Genomic DNA, 16,027 nt, shown 5'->3' on the forward strand with positions numbered 1-16,027 from the left:
ATGCATCATTTTTCTATGTATGAAGGGAAACTCACTGCACTTTGCTTCATCAGAGCCATCTTCACATTGAGGTAGCTTATCACAAAGGTTATCCAATGGTATGCACTCTCCACTACGACACTGATATTCTTCAGGTGCACAAGCTCCTAAAGGAGAACAGGAAAGGAAAAGGAAATTGTAGTTTCTAGGTTCAATTCTGATCATTCAGCTTACTAGAAAATAAAATTGGCTGAATTGTACACAGGACATTGTCCTAATGCCTTTCTGCTTTAATTCTCTATTCTCCATTTCCTCGCTTCCCCTTTCCATTTATTGCTTTTTCAGAATAAAGACTATTCTTAGATAAATAGAAGGGGATACATATAGCATATAAAGTAAAAATAAAACTATAATTATTTCTGTGTCCAAGGTGTATTTTTAATGGTGCAATTTATTATGTGGAAGTTTTATTTAAGGCAAGACAATTGATCAACTTCTGATTTTTTAATATCCATATACAATTATTCATTTGACAGTCAGAATAGACTATTGTGTAACATGGATGCAAAAGAATATGATTTCTAAACATATTAACTTGGAATAGCTGTGAAAAATGCCAGATTTTTCACAGAAATCATTTTGTGTGGCTAGATGAGAACAATAATTTCAAATCCGCTTTTTAAAAAATCATATTTTATATTATAAAAAAACACATATATAGTCAAATTATTCTATATCTCAATATTTCATTGAAAAACAAAATGAGAAGAAAAATCTTTTCTTCTAAAATTCACTTAATGTCAATGCTTTTATGTTTGGACCTGTAGGCTAATGAAATTAGAATGCGTCCTTTGGCTGCAAAGATCATCAATAAGCATAATTCTTTTGGAAATGAAAACCTTTTAATATATTTAAGCAGCACTGGCAATGGCCACTTTGAGAACTCTGCCTTACTAAGCTTAATTCTCATTTTACAACAAAGGTTCATTTTTTGCTGAACCAGCTGAAAGAAGTCAGCACTGTTGGGCTTAATAAATGAGATAGAGAAGGAAGAAAAGGCAGCAGTAGAATGGATTTATGCCCATGTAAACCTGCATCTCAGTCTTGTACAAAGGGAGTTGATTTTGCAACAATAAATCAATGCTTATGATTTGTTCAGATATTAGTTAAGTTCATATCTGTGTTACTGCTAATCTGTAAAAGAATTGTAGCTTCTTAATGTGCCAGAAGATGCTTGTCTTTATATTTAAAGGAAAAAAAAAGTGTAGATTCTTGTTTTCTTTCTCTTCATGCACATGAATGGTACTGCACCCATCTCCAAACACAATGCTTTTCTCTTATTTCTGTTGTCAGACTTCCACAGAAGTAACACAAAACCTTTAGTTAGTTTCAACAAGATTTTTTCTAGAGATAGTATAAGGATTTGTACTAGTAAGCATGCTGCTGTTCCATATACTTTTGTATTTGGCACAATTTTGCATGTTTTTGGAGAGACAGTCTCTGAATTTTGCAAATTACAGGTCTAATTGCATTCAATTAAAAACACAATTATTTCATCAGGGGTCTGACCAGGACCAGAAGCAATGCTGTCCAAATATATAAAAGTACCTTTTCTGAGACCCTTCATGTATTAAGTGTACTGCTGGCAAGTTTGCAGAGGACACCAAACAAAGTAGTGGAGTTGAAACAACAGAAGGAAAGGATTCAAACGAACTTGGAGAAGCTTGTGGGCATGTGTAAACCTAACAGGATTCAGTACTGCTCTTGGGGAGGGAGATGTGTGTGCAGACTGGAGGAAGAACTCACTGAGAATAGACCTGCAGAGCATGACATGGGAGTCCTCCACAAAGGGCTGGCCATGAGTTAGCAGTACACACTTGTAGCTCAGAAGACACCAGTGAATGTGTGACAAAGTGATTGAATGACAGAACCTTTATAAACAATCATTAATATTTGTCCACTTAACATTTGAAAGGTTTATCAAGCAAAATAATGAGTCACTTTTTTCCATACAGTTGCAGAGAATGAGAGATGGTACAGATACTGACCAATAGGTAATTTTGTAAAGTAACAAGTGCTGCTTTTTTTTTTTTTTTTTTTTTTAATAGAAAACATAAAATGCAGATGGAAAACTGCAAGTCTTTTTAACTTTTTGCTATTTTTTGTTAATTATGGACAGAGAGACACCTCCTATAGTGCACTCAATTGTATTTCAACTTTGGTATAAGCTCTTAAAGACGGGAGATCATACACTTACCTAGATGGTAGCCAGTAGTAAAGTTTGCAAGAAATCCCTTTCTTGTTGAAAACTTGTCCGTAAAGAGAGTTACTGTCATTTGGTTTGTTGTAGAGAAGACATCAGGCAATGGGTTGTTTCCTGTATAGACAGCTATTTTCCAGGAGAACATGAACAAATGTATGTTATTTTGTTCAGATCTATTTTGAAATATTTTACGATTCAATGCAAATGCTGCTACTACATGAATGCAGTTATTTCTCAAAACTAAGTGCAATAAGATTGCAATGACCAAAGCTCAACCCCTAATTTGACACATCAATACAGAAAATAAGACATATCCATAAGCATAAATTATCTTATTTACTGAGAAGTTTCTTTCTTTTGGATGCATGAGAAGCTGAGTGCTTACAAACATTCTGGAAATGCAATGTCACATACCGTATGTTATCTCAAGTTCTTCTCCTAGTTTCTGAGACACATTAATATGAAGAAATGAAGAAAGAGATAATTTATTTCCTTTACATCAGATGGAACTGATGGCAGTTTGCTTGAGTGGCCTGACTGCATTCATAGTACTACACATAAGTGTTACTTGCCCAAAAGTAAGGAATCTTGTCCTCTGCCGTCTCTGACTTCAACTACATCGTAAATATTTTCCAGATCAAAAACCTGAAAATGAAGTTGAATGTTTTTTCCTTTTTCGGCATTTAAGTACCATACACCTAGAAAATAGTAACACACACACAAAAATCACATCATTTCTTTTTAGAGTTTACTGTGTAATTTTCATGTTAAAGGAAAAAAAAATCTCAGCAGCAATATTCAGAACCTCCCAAAAGATGCAGAAGTTTAAATCTTAATTTTAAAAGCAACTTTCACTGTCCAGACCTAAAATTTCATTGACTCTGGTTCTCTAAAATACCTTTGAAAATTGAATTTAAGCTTAAAACTGCCTTTCAAATTAGTCACAGAAGAAGTATTTGCCTCTGTTTAATCCACCCTTACCATATTTATTCTGAGTAAGTGAGGATACTAGGGAAATCTTGCAAAGTCATAAATAAACAATATAAAACACTTTTCTCACTTCATAGAAGGAAAAATATTTTCTTGCTAGTTACAATGTCATCTGGGAACTTGTGAAATTAACACCTGAAAATGAGAGCCATATCTCAAATGGGACAGAAACACGGAATAACATTTTTTGTGATTAGCATCACAACACAAATCTACAGTTAAAGGTGAAATAATAAATAATTGAAATTTAATTAAGAAGAAACAGCAAAGTTCTCTTCCTTGCTTCATCCATCAACTGCACATGGCATATCACCTTGAAACATTGTAAGTCTAATTTTCTTTTTCACTTTTGCCAACTCTAGCTTAATCTATATTAGGTAACATTAGTAGAATAATGCTGTCTTTTCACCAATATGTAAAGAAACATTCAGTAGAGAAGTAATCCCTTTCAAAATGCATACTTACATTCTTTCACCTTAAAAAGTTTAACTATTTAATAGAAGTGATAACTACGCTACTAACCTGGCAAATACATTGAAATGAAATGTTAAAATGCAAACGTTCAGCACTTTGTTGTACTGACATAAAAATATTTGACATGAAAGATGTGATACGACCAGCCAGTCTGAAACGTAATGGTTATGGTCATTATAATCATCTTTTAATCAACTAGCACAAGATTCCTTTGCTTCTGTTAAGTACATACACAGAGTTTAGTTAAAAAGAACCCACTGTATTTAGCTAAAATCCTTTTGGCTTGACAGTAGGAAAGTGCATTTAGAACCCTTATACAACTAAACTTTTCCTGAAGACTGGGAGAAGAATAACTTACAAGAAGCTTGATTAGGATAATTGTTTGGAAAATTTTCAGAGCTGAATGTACTGTTTGGTTCCCAGAGTTCAACTGGACCTCCACAGTCAGCTGAAAAAGAGAACATTTAAAAAATATATAATTCATCTATTGCCTTACTGTTGCAATTAGTTGTCTTCAAAGACAATTTGGAAAAAGTAATTTTATGAGGATGATATTTAATGTTATCACTATAAGGACCCAGCTATTCTGCTATTGTTATAAAGCTTGAATAATGAATTATGAGAAGTCACGATCCCAGTAAGGAACATTGGAGTAGCAAGATGTGTAAGAACTTCATTGTCCTTATTAGTTGCAGTCTTGAAGTCAGACTTGCTGACCCATTTAATTCATGCCATTTCATTACCTATAACTATTGGTTAGAGAAGTGCTAGTGGCAAGGTGTACATCTGGATTCCTAATGGTGTTATGAAAAGTTATTCCACATGTAGGCATTGGAATAACATAATTTCATTCATGTGGTGAGTACTGGTCTGCAAACTGTACACATGACAGAAAACTGGCTGAAAAGTTTGTAATTTAACAGTCAATTAATTTAAAAGCTAGAAAATTAATATGTAAGACAGAAAGCTCCCCTTTCCCTCTTAATGTATGAATAAGCATGTACGCCGTGCTTATTTGACCAAACTTTTGGGGGCATTAACAGAGATACTGAAGTATAAAGCCTATTTTGTCAATCACAGGAAATACTTTGCAGCAAGACCATATGGAACTCTCATTGCAAACATTAGAATTTATTGGATAATTTCTTGACAGCAATATCTTATCTGAAAAAATCTTCAAATAATTCTAAAAAAACCTGTTCAAGTCTTTACCTTTTCACTGTTCATCTTTGGTAAGAAAGCAGTACATTTTCTAATTCCATAATCTTTTAAATTGTATTGATCATTTTTATTACTGCAGCTATTACCGTCTAATTCATCAATTAGATATGAAACTTTCACGTTAAACTTTTATTTTAAAACAATGCGCTTACCATTTCTACCTTATATGCTTTGATACCTACGATGATCCCTTTTTACCCTACTGACAGCACAATATACAAAAGCTTGTACATATATTTTAACAGAACATCAAAAGTTTGAGTATAATAAGATATATAATTTTCCTATTAGGGGATGTTTTTAGATACATTCTCAGCTGAGAGACTGAGCATAAAATACATAGTATGTAAGTACTTTAAAAAGATATACTGTCATTTTTATTTCATCAGGAGCATAAAAGTTTTTAATTACAACTTTTTAAATGGTACAAATAGCTATCTATTTTTTCCTTGAAACAGCTTCTCCAATATAAAAAGATCTTTATCCTATACATGCTTAAGCAATTATATGTGAAAGTAACATTTATTTAAAAGCAGATATTCCAGATATACATATGCACACATACATACACTCTCACACAAACACAGATTATTAACTGTATTTTACACACTCAATATTCTCTTTCAAGATATAGTAAATAAAATTGGTTTACATCCAAACTGCATCTAATTCATAGATCAAAATTTTACTTTAAACTGAGATTTGTTATTTATGTTCATGGCAGCTAAACATAAATAACATCACATTTGCCCACTTTAGTTGCTCTCAATTATTTTTTCAGAAATAAACACTATTCCTCCAGACCTTTCTGAAAATAGATGCAAAGGCAGAAGAATTCTACTTTTTTTCTTAAATTTATTTTTATTCCTTTAATTAAATGTGATTTTGTTAACACACAGTTTGGCTAAACATTGATTCCATTATGACTTACATATTGAGTCTTGATGTGTCTGTCAGAATTACATACTGTGAGGCACTAGCATAAGGACCTCATAATCTACAAGCCTTCCTAACTTTGACAATTGAATCTCACTCAGAGGAAGTTCTCCTAAATACAAGAAAGAACTTTCTTATCACACTCAACTTACAGAACTTTAATTAGACTTCTGGAAAGATAAATTGAACTCTATGAAAGGAAAGCAGCTCACTAATGTGTATTATGTTTCAGCTGTATGGCTTAGAATGACAGAAAATTTCTGTAAGTACAATTAACAACAAAAAAATGTTAAACTGGCTTTTGTTATGAAATATTAGTGCTCATATGAAGAGACACAGAACTACTGTGAAGCTGTACGAAGTGTCTGTGATGCAAAGCCATACCATCTGATGTAAGCGGTGTAAAAGAAAATTCTTAATCTCTGGCCTTGGGAAGCTCATGATGAAAACTGATCTAGTGTTGAGTAAGGCATATCAATAATGATCATTTGTCTTGCATGGAAAAACAATGGAAGCAGTTGATTTTACTCATGGAAAATTTGTTTTAAAATAAACAGGAGTTTATATGGAGTTATACTGGATCAAATGCCAGATGCTCGTTAGAGAACCAAACAGTAATCAAAACCAATAATCATGCTTCTTTCAGTTAGCATAATGAAGGATTTTCTCAACACTGTAGAAAACGATATATAACCCTTCCAGAAAAAAAAAAAAAAAAAAAATAAAAGAAAAAAAAAATCCTCTGCTTTTGCCAAAATATTAATTTATATTGACACACACATTAAAAGCGTGGAATCTACTCTGTAATTTCCATACTGTGGTTTGTATTAGAAGACAGGTTATAAATGAATATGAAGATTAAAGCAATCCTTGCTTTAGATGAAAGTGTAAGCTGACAGTCTTGTGTAAATGACAAAAGGAAATCCGGCTATCATACCACTCACCGTGGCAAAAAAAATATTGGTTTTTCAATGAGCTTTTGTGACACTGTGAATTACACCGTTTCTCACTGAAGCTCTACGTCTAGCAGAGAAAATTGGCTCAATGCAAATTCTTTCATCTCTTGTTTATAGATGTGACATTTGTAGTGAAATCATCAGTGTTAGTAAAGTTGCACCACATCCATCAAAATGTCATGCTTCTTTGAAGATGATTGATAATATTGACATTTTTCAGCAGGTTACAGACAGCGTATACATAGCATGCCTCAGCTAGTCAGAATTCAATCAAGTTAGTTTTTCCTCAGGAACTGCTTAGATGGCACTTTTACACCATATTGAAGAACAATATGGATCCTCTTATTCATTTTATATTTATACACCACATGAACACTCCATTCTTAAATATTCAGGCCTCAACACTATACTTTGGGTTGAGATCCATAGTTTGAAAACTGTTTCTATGGCATTTGGCAGTAGCACTCAGCTATAGTTTACTACAGATACTTTATATCATTAATCATTTGATCAAAGTTATCTTACAAGCTGTATTTACCCACACAACCTGGAAGAGTGCTGGTGGTGGCATATATCAGCACTTCCCAACAGTTTAATGAAAATTGCAATCAAATTCCAAAACTTACTTTTCATACCTGACTGTAATTACTAGTGCTAATAATATTTTATTTTGCTAACAGAGACATCTTGTAGGACTTTTAAGCCCCTTTTTATAACAGTGTTCTAAAATTTACTTTTGCTCTTACATTCAGAAGAATTGGCTTCCTTGACTGTTCAATGCAATAGATTTAGAGATTATGGATTTGATAGAATCTCAATTAGTTCATAGCGCATCAATATGAACATAGTGCAAATAGTCTTTTTCTATCTTTTTAAGTTTAGACTTCTACTAGCTCTATTCTTTGAATGGAGCAACTAGCTATGCCTCCTAAGGGACAGTAAATATAGCAGGAGGCAGTTCTGGAACATATTTTCTGATTTAATGATTTCAAGCCTTCTGAGAATAGGTCTGGAAGTCTTTGTTTCCCCCCCAGAAAGTTTGTGTCTCTCCCACATTATGTTGCAAAGCCTCATCATATTTTTATTTTGCCACAACCTCTTTTCATATTAGTATCCATTTTTGGATGTACTTTGAATGTATTTGCATCAGTTTTTGAATATATGTGAATCTGTTTACATTGTATGAAATTATTCTTCTTTATTTTATGTGCATTTTCCAGATTTAAAATGATGCCTAAAGGTTTTTTTACATATTTTGCTTAGGTGAGATTCTTCTAACTGACCCTGTGACATGTATGTCTGGATTAATACATGTAGAAACATAATTCCTCTATTTCATTAACTTTCAATTGAGGTGGAGAAGATCCACAAGGAAAATCGGTGCTCCTCCAATTTATGAGATTCAGAAGGGAGGCCAAGGAACCAGTTATGGGAGTTGAAATGAAACTACTCATAGCAGGGAAACAGCTCCATCCAGTGTTACTAGAGCCAGCAGCTATTCATCACTGGGAGAAGACTGAGCAAAGCAAGACCATGTTCAAGAGGCGTCATTTTGATGTGCTACAAGATATAGTTTAGTAGCTTAGTGCTAATAGTAATGGTGATAGGAGAATGGTTGGACTAGATGATCTTGTAGGTCTTTTCCAACCTTGTGATTCTATGATTCTGTGATTCTGTGAAGCCTTTTAAAGTCAGTATTTGGTTTTGGCACATTAATAATTTATTCAAATATTGAAACCACTCATTAGATCAGGCAGACAAAGTCCTTTGTTGTTTTATTTTTCCTGTAATCCCAACTCCTAACTCTGTCTTCTCTGTTTTCCTAGTAAGATTTTTTACAAACCAAACACTGCTCTCTTTTTCCTTCTTAATGTAACAATATCTAGAATAAATAACAACATGGCCAAATGCATATTGGAAGATCTCTTTCACTGTGGGCCTTGTTCCAGATAAATACTTCAGTTTTGGGTATTAAACAGTCATATGGATCATTCTTAAACTGTTCTGGCACTATTATTCTTTCATCCCATTGAGCACTGGATTTTTCATTGTGCATGTGTTCTCAGAGCTTGGCGAACTTATGAACTTATGCTGTTGAGACCTATGGAGATATTCTGATGTGACTTTGCAAACCCTTTTGTCATTATTAATCATTTATAATTTCAAATACAGAAGTAACTATTCTTCTCTTTCTTTGTTCTCTCCACATTACTGTTGTCCTGGAAGTTTTACTAGTTTAAGATCAGCAAAATAAATTCTAAATTCTTTACTGAGTCTGGCTGGGGTGGAGTTAAATTTTCACCAAAGCAGCCCATACAATGTTGTGTTTTGCCTTGTAGCTAGAACAGAGTTGATACTTCACCAATATTTTGGCTACTACTGATCTGTGCTGGCATATCATAACGGCTTTCTCCACCCAGTAAGCTGGCACTTGGCAAGAGGTAGGGAAGGAACTTTTCACGGACAGCTGAGCGAAATTAACCAAAGATATATTCCATTCTGCTGTATGGTGTCACACTCAGTAAAAAAAAAAAAAGAGGAAAAAGGGGATGGTGGGACTCTTGTTATAAACACATCTGTCCTTCTGAACAAACACTATGTGCACTGAGGCCCAGCTTACCAAGATGGGGTTTCCTTATGGCCAAGATGTGGCTTCCTCCTTCTGCTTTTTTGAAGGGGAGTGAAACAGAAGTTTGGTTTAGCAAGCAACTACCACAACTTGTATTTCACTCTTCAAGTCTTGGAAGATAATGTACTGATAGCTTAAGCCGTGAATCTGTCAGTTCTATGGCTATGAATTGAGTCATGAGCAGCAAGCCTAACAACTATTTTGAAGTTAATTTTATAATGTTGGAGAATTTTTAAAACCGGAGGGAGTTTATTGCAAATTCTGAGTCACAAAAACACAAATACAGGAGGAAGAACTGATAATCATCAGTAGTTTAGTATTTACTTACTGGGAACCGAAGCTGTTGTAGTGGCAATTGGAAATGCAGTTGGCTCTACATAATTGCTTTCATTACACTTTCCCTCTGTCAGGCTAATATCATCCAAGGCTATCTCACTTGGAGCCATCCTTGTAAAGGCATCAAATATAACCTGAAATTCATTAGGGAAAAAAAAAAAAAGTATGTATATATATGATGAAACACATTTTATCTTTCTATTCTAGACCTTTCTGTCTTCTTTCTTGAATACTCATTTCCATTATAATCTGAGTTGGTGCTACACTCAGAGGTGAGTATCAGAGATGACACAGGATTCTCAGCAACACAAATGCCTACCATGCAAACAGAGAGGATCATTATAAGGAATGCAGGAACTTCATATAAGTAATGATCATAATTTGAAAGTATTCCATAACTTACATATAAATTAGTGTAAGTTTTGATACACAACATTCTGTATCGCTTACCAATCCAAACCTTATGATCTTATGGCTTATCTACATTAAAAACTGCAATTTATCTGATGTTCATTACTGTGTTTTACTATATATGTACTTAAAGAAATCCTGCTGCCAAGGCATTTGTGAAAAAGACATTTTGATGTCTTTAATGTATATGGCATAGGTATAGAGCATGTATAAGTAAAGTATTATAACTCTATTCTTGAGGCCCCAGAACACACATCTGCTAGAAATGTGATGCAGCCAGGTCACAGATATATACATTTCCTCAGGCAGTGAATGCATCTTTCTGACAGTGTTTTTGCATTGATAAAAATTATTATAGCAAGATAAGCCATCAAAATACTGATAAAATAAATTTTGAGCTGTGGATCACTGGGTTCATTTGGAACAAAATTGACATCAATTAAAGAAAACTGAATGTTTAACAAACCTTAAAATCAGATGTTTCATTTAAAGTTACTTGTCCATAAATCCATTTTTTTCCATAGTTTCCTTCTTTCTGGAAAATTATCTTTTCCAGACCATATTCTCTTCTTATGCTAACGCGTAAACGGTAAATGTTAGGACTGTACATGTAATACCTAGAGGAGTAAAAACAAAGTTTTCTATTTTTAGAGCAAAATGAAAGTTTGTGGAGTAATATCTAACTTTTTAATATTTGGAGTTTCATTTGTCATGATTAAAACTGAAAGTTTTACTTGGTGTTTTGCCACATTTTCTGTGGGTATTTAGTTAAGCTTTGTGACAAAAAATATTTTATGGATTTTTTATACTTCTGTGTAGAAATAAATGCTGGGTATGGGGTGAAGAAGAGAATACATCAAAGCTAACTGCAAGACTCAAACCTATTATGGAGTAAGTTTCAGAAGTTAAGACTGGTCATGGAAGTCTAAAGAGATGTAGGGTAGTCCACTGACTTGAACTAATTTATATGTAAATATTATTTGGTTTTATTTTTAGAAGAAATATATATTTGGGATCTAAATGTAATATGTAGAGATTATGTAGAACTACCAAAAACTTAGACAAGATGGATCTGAAGAGATCAAAGGCAAACTTTGAATTCGAACTCTTCCTTCTTGAATTCCAAGTCCTGTGGGTGTTGAAATATAGAATCCTGCAATAGAATAAGCACATTTTAGACAATAGAGAACTTTCTTTTTTCAAACAAGAGCAAGGTGTTTTTTGTTTTGTTTTCTGTTTAAAAGTAGTATTAATAATAGCAAGCACAAATGGTATTCTGAAAATTATTTAGAAAATGTTGATTTACTCAGAGAAGGGAATAATTTGTATACAATAACATGCTGAATTATGTTTTCATTTCCCCATGAGTAACTTTTGCCAGAGTAATCTGCAGTTTTTCCAGATACTTGTCACTGTAAAATCCACTTGTCTAACATAGCATATATATGGTGATCTTGAAATCCAAATTACATTAACTACTTTTAATTGGGCAGATCAATCAGTTGAGTTAGATTGTTTGGTTTGCCTGTTGAACTAGAAAAACTTTTGTATCCAATTTCTGAAAAAGCACTCATGGTATGCATTCAAGCTCCTGTCAGTATTGTCTCTTTAACTGGAATCCACGCATGATATGATCTCTCTTTTGATAAAGTTATTTTGCCATAGATGTTCCTGGAGTTTGTTGTGCGTATGTGTATTGAAAATTGTTATTGCAACTAGGAACAAAGAAGCCCTATATTCCACACAGATCTACCTTTTTTAAATAAAACATATTCTATGACTGTCATGATGTAGACAAGGATGAAAAATTAGTTTTGGTAAAAAAATAATACATTTTTTCTTCCCTTTGAGGTAAAGAAGGAATATTTTAACCTGCAATGCTATTGTAAAATAGAAATATCTTCCTTGGACTTCAAACAGTGTTAAAAATCCTCAATACCTCATACTTTAATCACTTCATGTATTTCATTTATTTTTAGTTTTGGTTTTGGTGTACTTACATAAGATGAAAATGAGTTGCATAAACCTTTTTGTCTGATAGCTCTCTATCATTTTTATGGCAGAATAAAATTGCATGCTCTCTAAAGAAAACATCATAGACCTATATAACATAAGCTAAAATTAGCTTTTCCTTTAATCTGAAGGAAATTCGTATTTGACCTTACCTGACGCATTTCCAAATGTATGATCAAAATCAGGACCACTCATAAAGGGAAAGGTAGGGCCCTGATATCTTTGCCAGTTTAAATCATCATATAAATCTTGTATCCAGTAACAAAAGCCATCTTCAAAAGTACAATTGACTCTCTCAAAATCTGTTAATAAGAAGCTCTAGTAAATAAAAATGACAAATATATTAAATATTTTCTCAGGTTTACATAAGGGTAAGTGACAAAGTATAAATTTTCAAATGTGTTTGAAAATTGGAGTCCATGGTGACACTCTTCTAAGAAACATCGTTACTCACTGAAATGTTTATTTTTTACTGTCAACAGCTCATTGCCACTGAGGGTGGCCTGAAGGCTGCACTCCTTCATCAAACTTCTTTCCTAATCCTTTGTTAATAAGTCTCAGATGAACAAGACTCTTAGCCACAATTCAGGCTGCTCCAGCTAAAAGTGCTTCCTATCAGAGCCACCAGCTATGTGCTCAATATGTAAGTAATGTGCTTCATGCACCAGTAATGCTCCTTTCTTTGTTCTCTGCTCCTTCTCTGATCATACAGAAAGACATTACTTTCCACAATTTGCTCAATTTGCTCTGTGTCTTTTCATGGAACCTTGAATTCCAAATCAGCCCACATGACAAGAATTTAGTGTCACTTTGGAAGTTTCTTCTGCAGCATGCCCCTCTCTAGTCACATTCCCTATTCATTTCTACTCAAAATTTAGCAGCTGAAGCAATCTTCACTTCAAAATCCATATCTAAGTTTTTTAACAACTACTAAGGTACATCAGAGCATGAGTTGTATTGTTGCATTTTGTCACTGAAGACTTATTACATATGGATTTTTTAATTTTTTATTTTTTTTATTTTTTTATTTTTTTTCCCAATATTTATACACTGAAGCAGTATTTTCCTTGATGATTTGTTTTACCACTTAGGACTGCTATTTGTGGCAATGAGGTAGGACACGAGAAACCCCGGAGAACAGGTATTGCCTAGAGATAACAAAGTAATGATTAGCAGCAGTGATCACACTGTATTTGCTAGTGAAAAAACTTGCCGAAAGGAATCTCAAGGAAATATAGCCATAGTTTTGTTATTTTATTTTAGCAGCACAAGCATTGTAAGTCAACTCCCTATTGCTAGTTCCAGGCCCATATGACTGTAGACAGTCATTCTGAAGTCAATGATATGATCTGTAAAAAAAGATGAAATTTCCCAGTGTGGGCCAAGGTGAAGGACTGAGGCTAGAAAATACTGCTTCTCTCTCCATTTCCATTTTATAAAACTGAAAATATAATCTCATCATGCAATGCAGACTACTACAACAATGACAACAAAAAAGAACACTTACTTTTTAGTTCACTTGCATTAAAAGCAGTGTATGTTGCATTAAAGCCATTGTAGTTTCCAGAATAATCAGATGTAAACCTGACTGTAACCTCATGAGAAAAAATGTGAACTGTCTCGGGATTAGATCCTGAGAGAGAAGCTGAAAACAGAAAGAAAATTAGTCTTTTTCTAAGAAAGAAATCAATCCCATGTAAAATGAAAACCCTGGCATTGTTATGATAAAAGCTCTTTTGAATTTGAGAGTGTTTTCTCTTGTACTATAAGATATTCAAAATCCTCATAAATCTTCATAAACATGCTTATTATGCTGCAAATTTTCTCAAGATGTACAGATGCACTCTAAAACTCTGTACTAACAATACTGAATATATATGTTATCTATACTTTCACAGTTTAGTAATTAGTAAATATGCTTACAGACATTTGAGGAGAAATTTTGAAATTAATATAAAATTATTTTATTTATTTAAATGTAGAGTCTACTGGAGATGTACCCTTTAACTGCAATGTTTTACAAAACCATCTGAAGGACAATCTTTAAGATTATCTTTACATCATTACACTATTACCAGTCACTCTCACAGCAGCCTTTCAAAATGTGGAAGTTAACAGTTGCTGCAAACAGTATTGCTGTAGCAATCTCTCCCACAGAAATTTAAATCCTAAAGTGGATTCAGAGCAGTATTGAAGTATTGTTTCTCTTTTCTGTATTCCATGTCTTTCACTACGTCACATTCCCATTCTCTCCCTGCTTCCAAAATGTGAATACATAATTAAGATATGTCTGACTTAGAAGGATTTTGGACTTAGATATTTAACTTAAGTACATGTATTCCATCTGTGATGGAATTCAGCTGGATAAACTGAGTCTAGTGAAAAAATGGGCAGAAACCTAGCTTTCCAAAATAAAATACAGAGAGAAATTAATTATATACCTGCAGTATCTTCACTATCGATCTCCAGATTTGAGTTAGTAATGCCACACATATAATAATTTGCAGAGAGTATCATAGTACTCATCCCATCAGCTTCAGTTTAAGTGGCTTATTTTAATGTCACTACAGAAGACATTAAAGAGTCATGGCAATGGTCAAGGTATTTATATTGCTCAGATAAAACCTTTAAAATATGGTTGTTTCTTACATGTTAGGCAAGCATTTATCTGTCCATTGCATAAGAATGGTTAAGTATATCCAGATCAAATTTAAAAGGAAAGCTCCACACAAATTCATTCTTTCACTTAAACATACATGTGCAATTTTTTTTTTTTTAATTTTTGATTTTTTTTTTCAGTTTAAAACCTTTTGCTACATTAACTCTATTAATGGGAAAGTAACATTAGCTGAAAAATAACTTTACCTCTCAAAGTCTTGTGTTGTCCTATACCTTCAAAAATATTTAAGTTGTCCATAAACTGTTCTGTATCAAAAGAAGTGAAGTTCACCTTAATGGATAACCCTTGAGGGACTCTAAGATGAAAGCAGAAACATAAAACAGAAATAATAATACTTAAAAAAATAATAATAATGTAACAAATTCACTGTATGCTTGAATTACATTCAGTTCAGAAAACAATTCAAATAATGTCTATCAAGATTGGTAATTAACATTAGCTATTTGACCAACTCCTAGTTTGCAGAATTGCAGAGGTAATAGTGCATTGACCTTTTGTAAAAGTAGAGGTATTTCTAAACTCACTGGAGTCAAGTATATTTTAGGAACTGAATCTGTTAAAAATTGAGAATATTCAGTTGGACAGTCATTTTTTTCTCTGTGTTTCATTAATTCTAAATCACTTTTGAATACATTACTGATAAATAATATCTAGATGCTTAGGCAGAATTCCCTAAGTCAGAAAAGTAGTGTGATGGTATCAATATGAATATGAGTATCAATATCAATACGAATAGTAAGACATCAAAATTTTTCAAAAGAGACAGATGTAAATCCTTCTTGTAAATCCTCTCTTATCATAAGAGGCCTTTTTTAAATGCCTCTTTAAATTTACATGAAGATTTGAAGATCTCAAAAACATTGTTTGAAAATATGTTATCAAATCTAATAATCACCCAGTAAGTTTAAAGCATTTATTTTAACAAAAGTGTAAATATTACTGTATTTTGTTTTTTACAGAAACATTTAGTAACCTATAGTTAAATAGATATATTTATGGTAAAGCAGTGTTATCATGCTATTACAACCAGCTTCTTCTATGATCACTTGTTGTTTTCTAGAATTAAGAGACAGTAAATATCATTTTTTAAAGCAGCAATCTCCTGGTACTTATCAGTTCTGCTTAGTAAAGAAGTATGA

General features: G+C 33.0%; 1 protein-coding gene across 1 annotated transcript in view; it reads right to left on the reverse strand.

The window, feature by feature from the left end:
• Nucleotides 1–16,027, reverse strand: part of TMPRSS15 (transmembrane serine protease 15) — an 84,993-nt gene that overhangs the window by 17,636 nt on the left and 51,330 nt on the right. Inside the window, exons 11-20 of the mRNA XM_015880660.2 lie at nt 15,074–15,183; nt 13,716–13,853; nt 12,361–12,510; nt 11,246–11,348; nt 10,662–10,812; nt 9,777–9,918; nt 4,065–4,154; nt 2,815–2,940; nt 2,237–2,368; nt 36–146 (exon numbers count right to left, since the gene is read on the reverse strand). Of these exons, the coding sequence (XP_015736146.1) occupies nt 36–146; nt 2,237–2,368; nt 2,815–2,940; nt 4,065–4,154; nt 9,777–9,918; nt 10,662–10,812; nt 11,246–11,348; nt 12,361–12,510; nt 13,716–13,853; nt 15,074–15,183 (1,253 nt within the window). The remainder of the gene's footprint in view (nt 1–35; nt 147–2,236; nt 2,369–2,814; nt 2,941–4,064; nt 4,155–9,776; nt 9,919–10,661; nt 10,813–11,245; nt 11,349–12,360; nt 12,511–13,715; nt 13,854–15,073; nt 15,184–16,027) is intronic.

Source organism: Coturnix japonica, chromosome 1, assembly GCF_001577835.2.
Source record: "Coturnix japonica isolate 7356 chromosome 1, Coturnix japonica 2.1, whole genome shotgun sequence".
Taxonomy (NCBI): domain Eukaryota; kingdom Metazoa; phylum Chordata; class Aves; order Galliformes; family Phasianidae; genus Coturnix; species Coturnix japonica.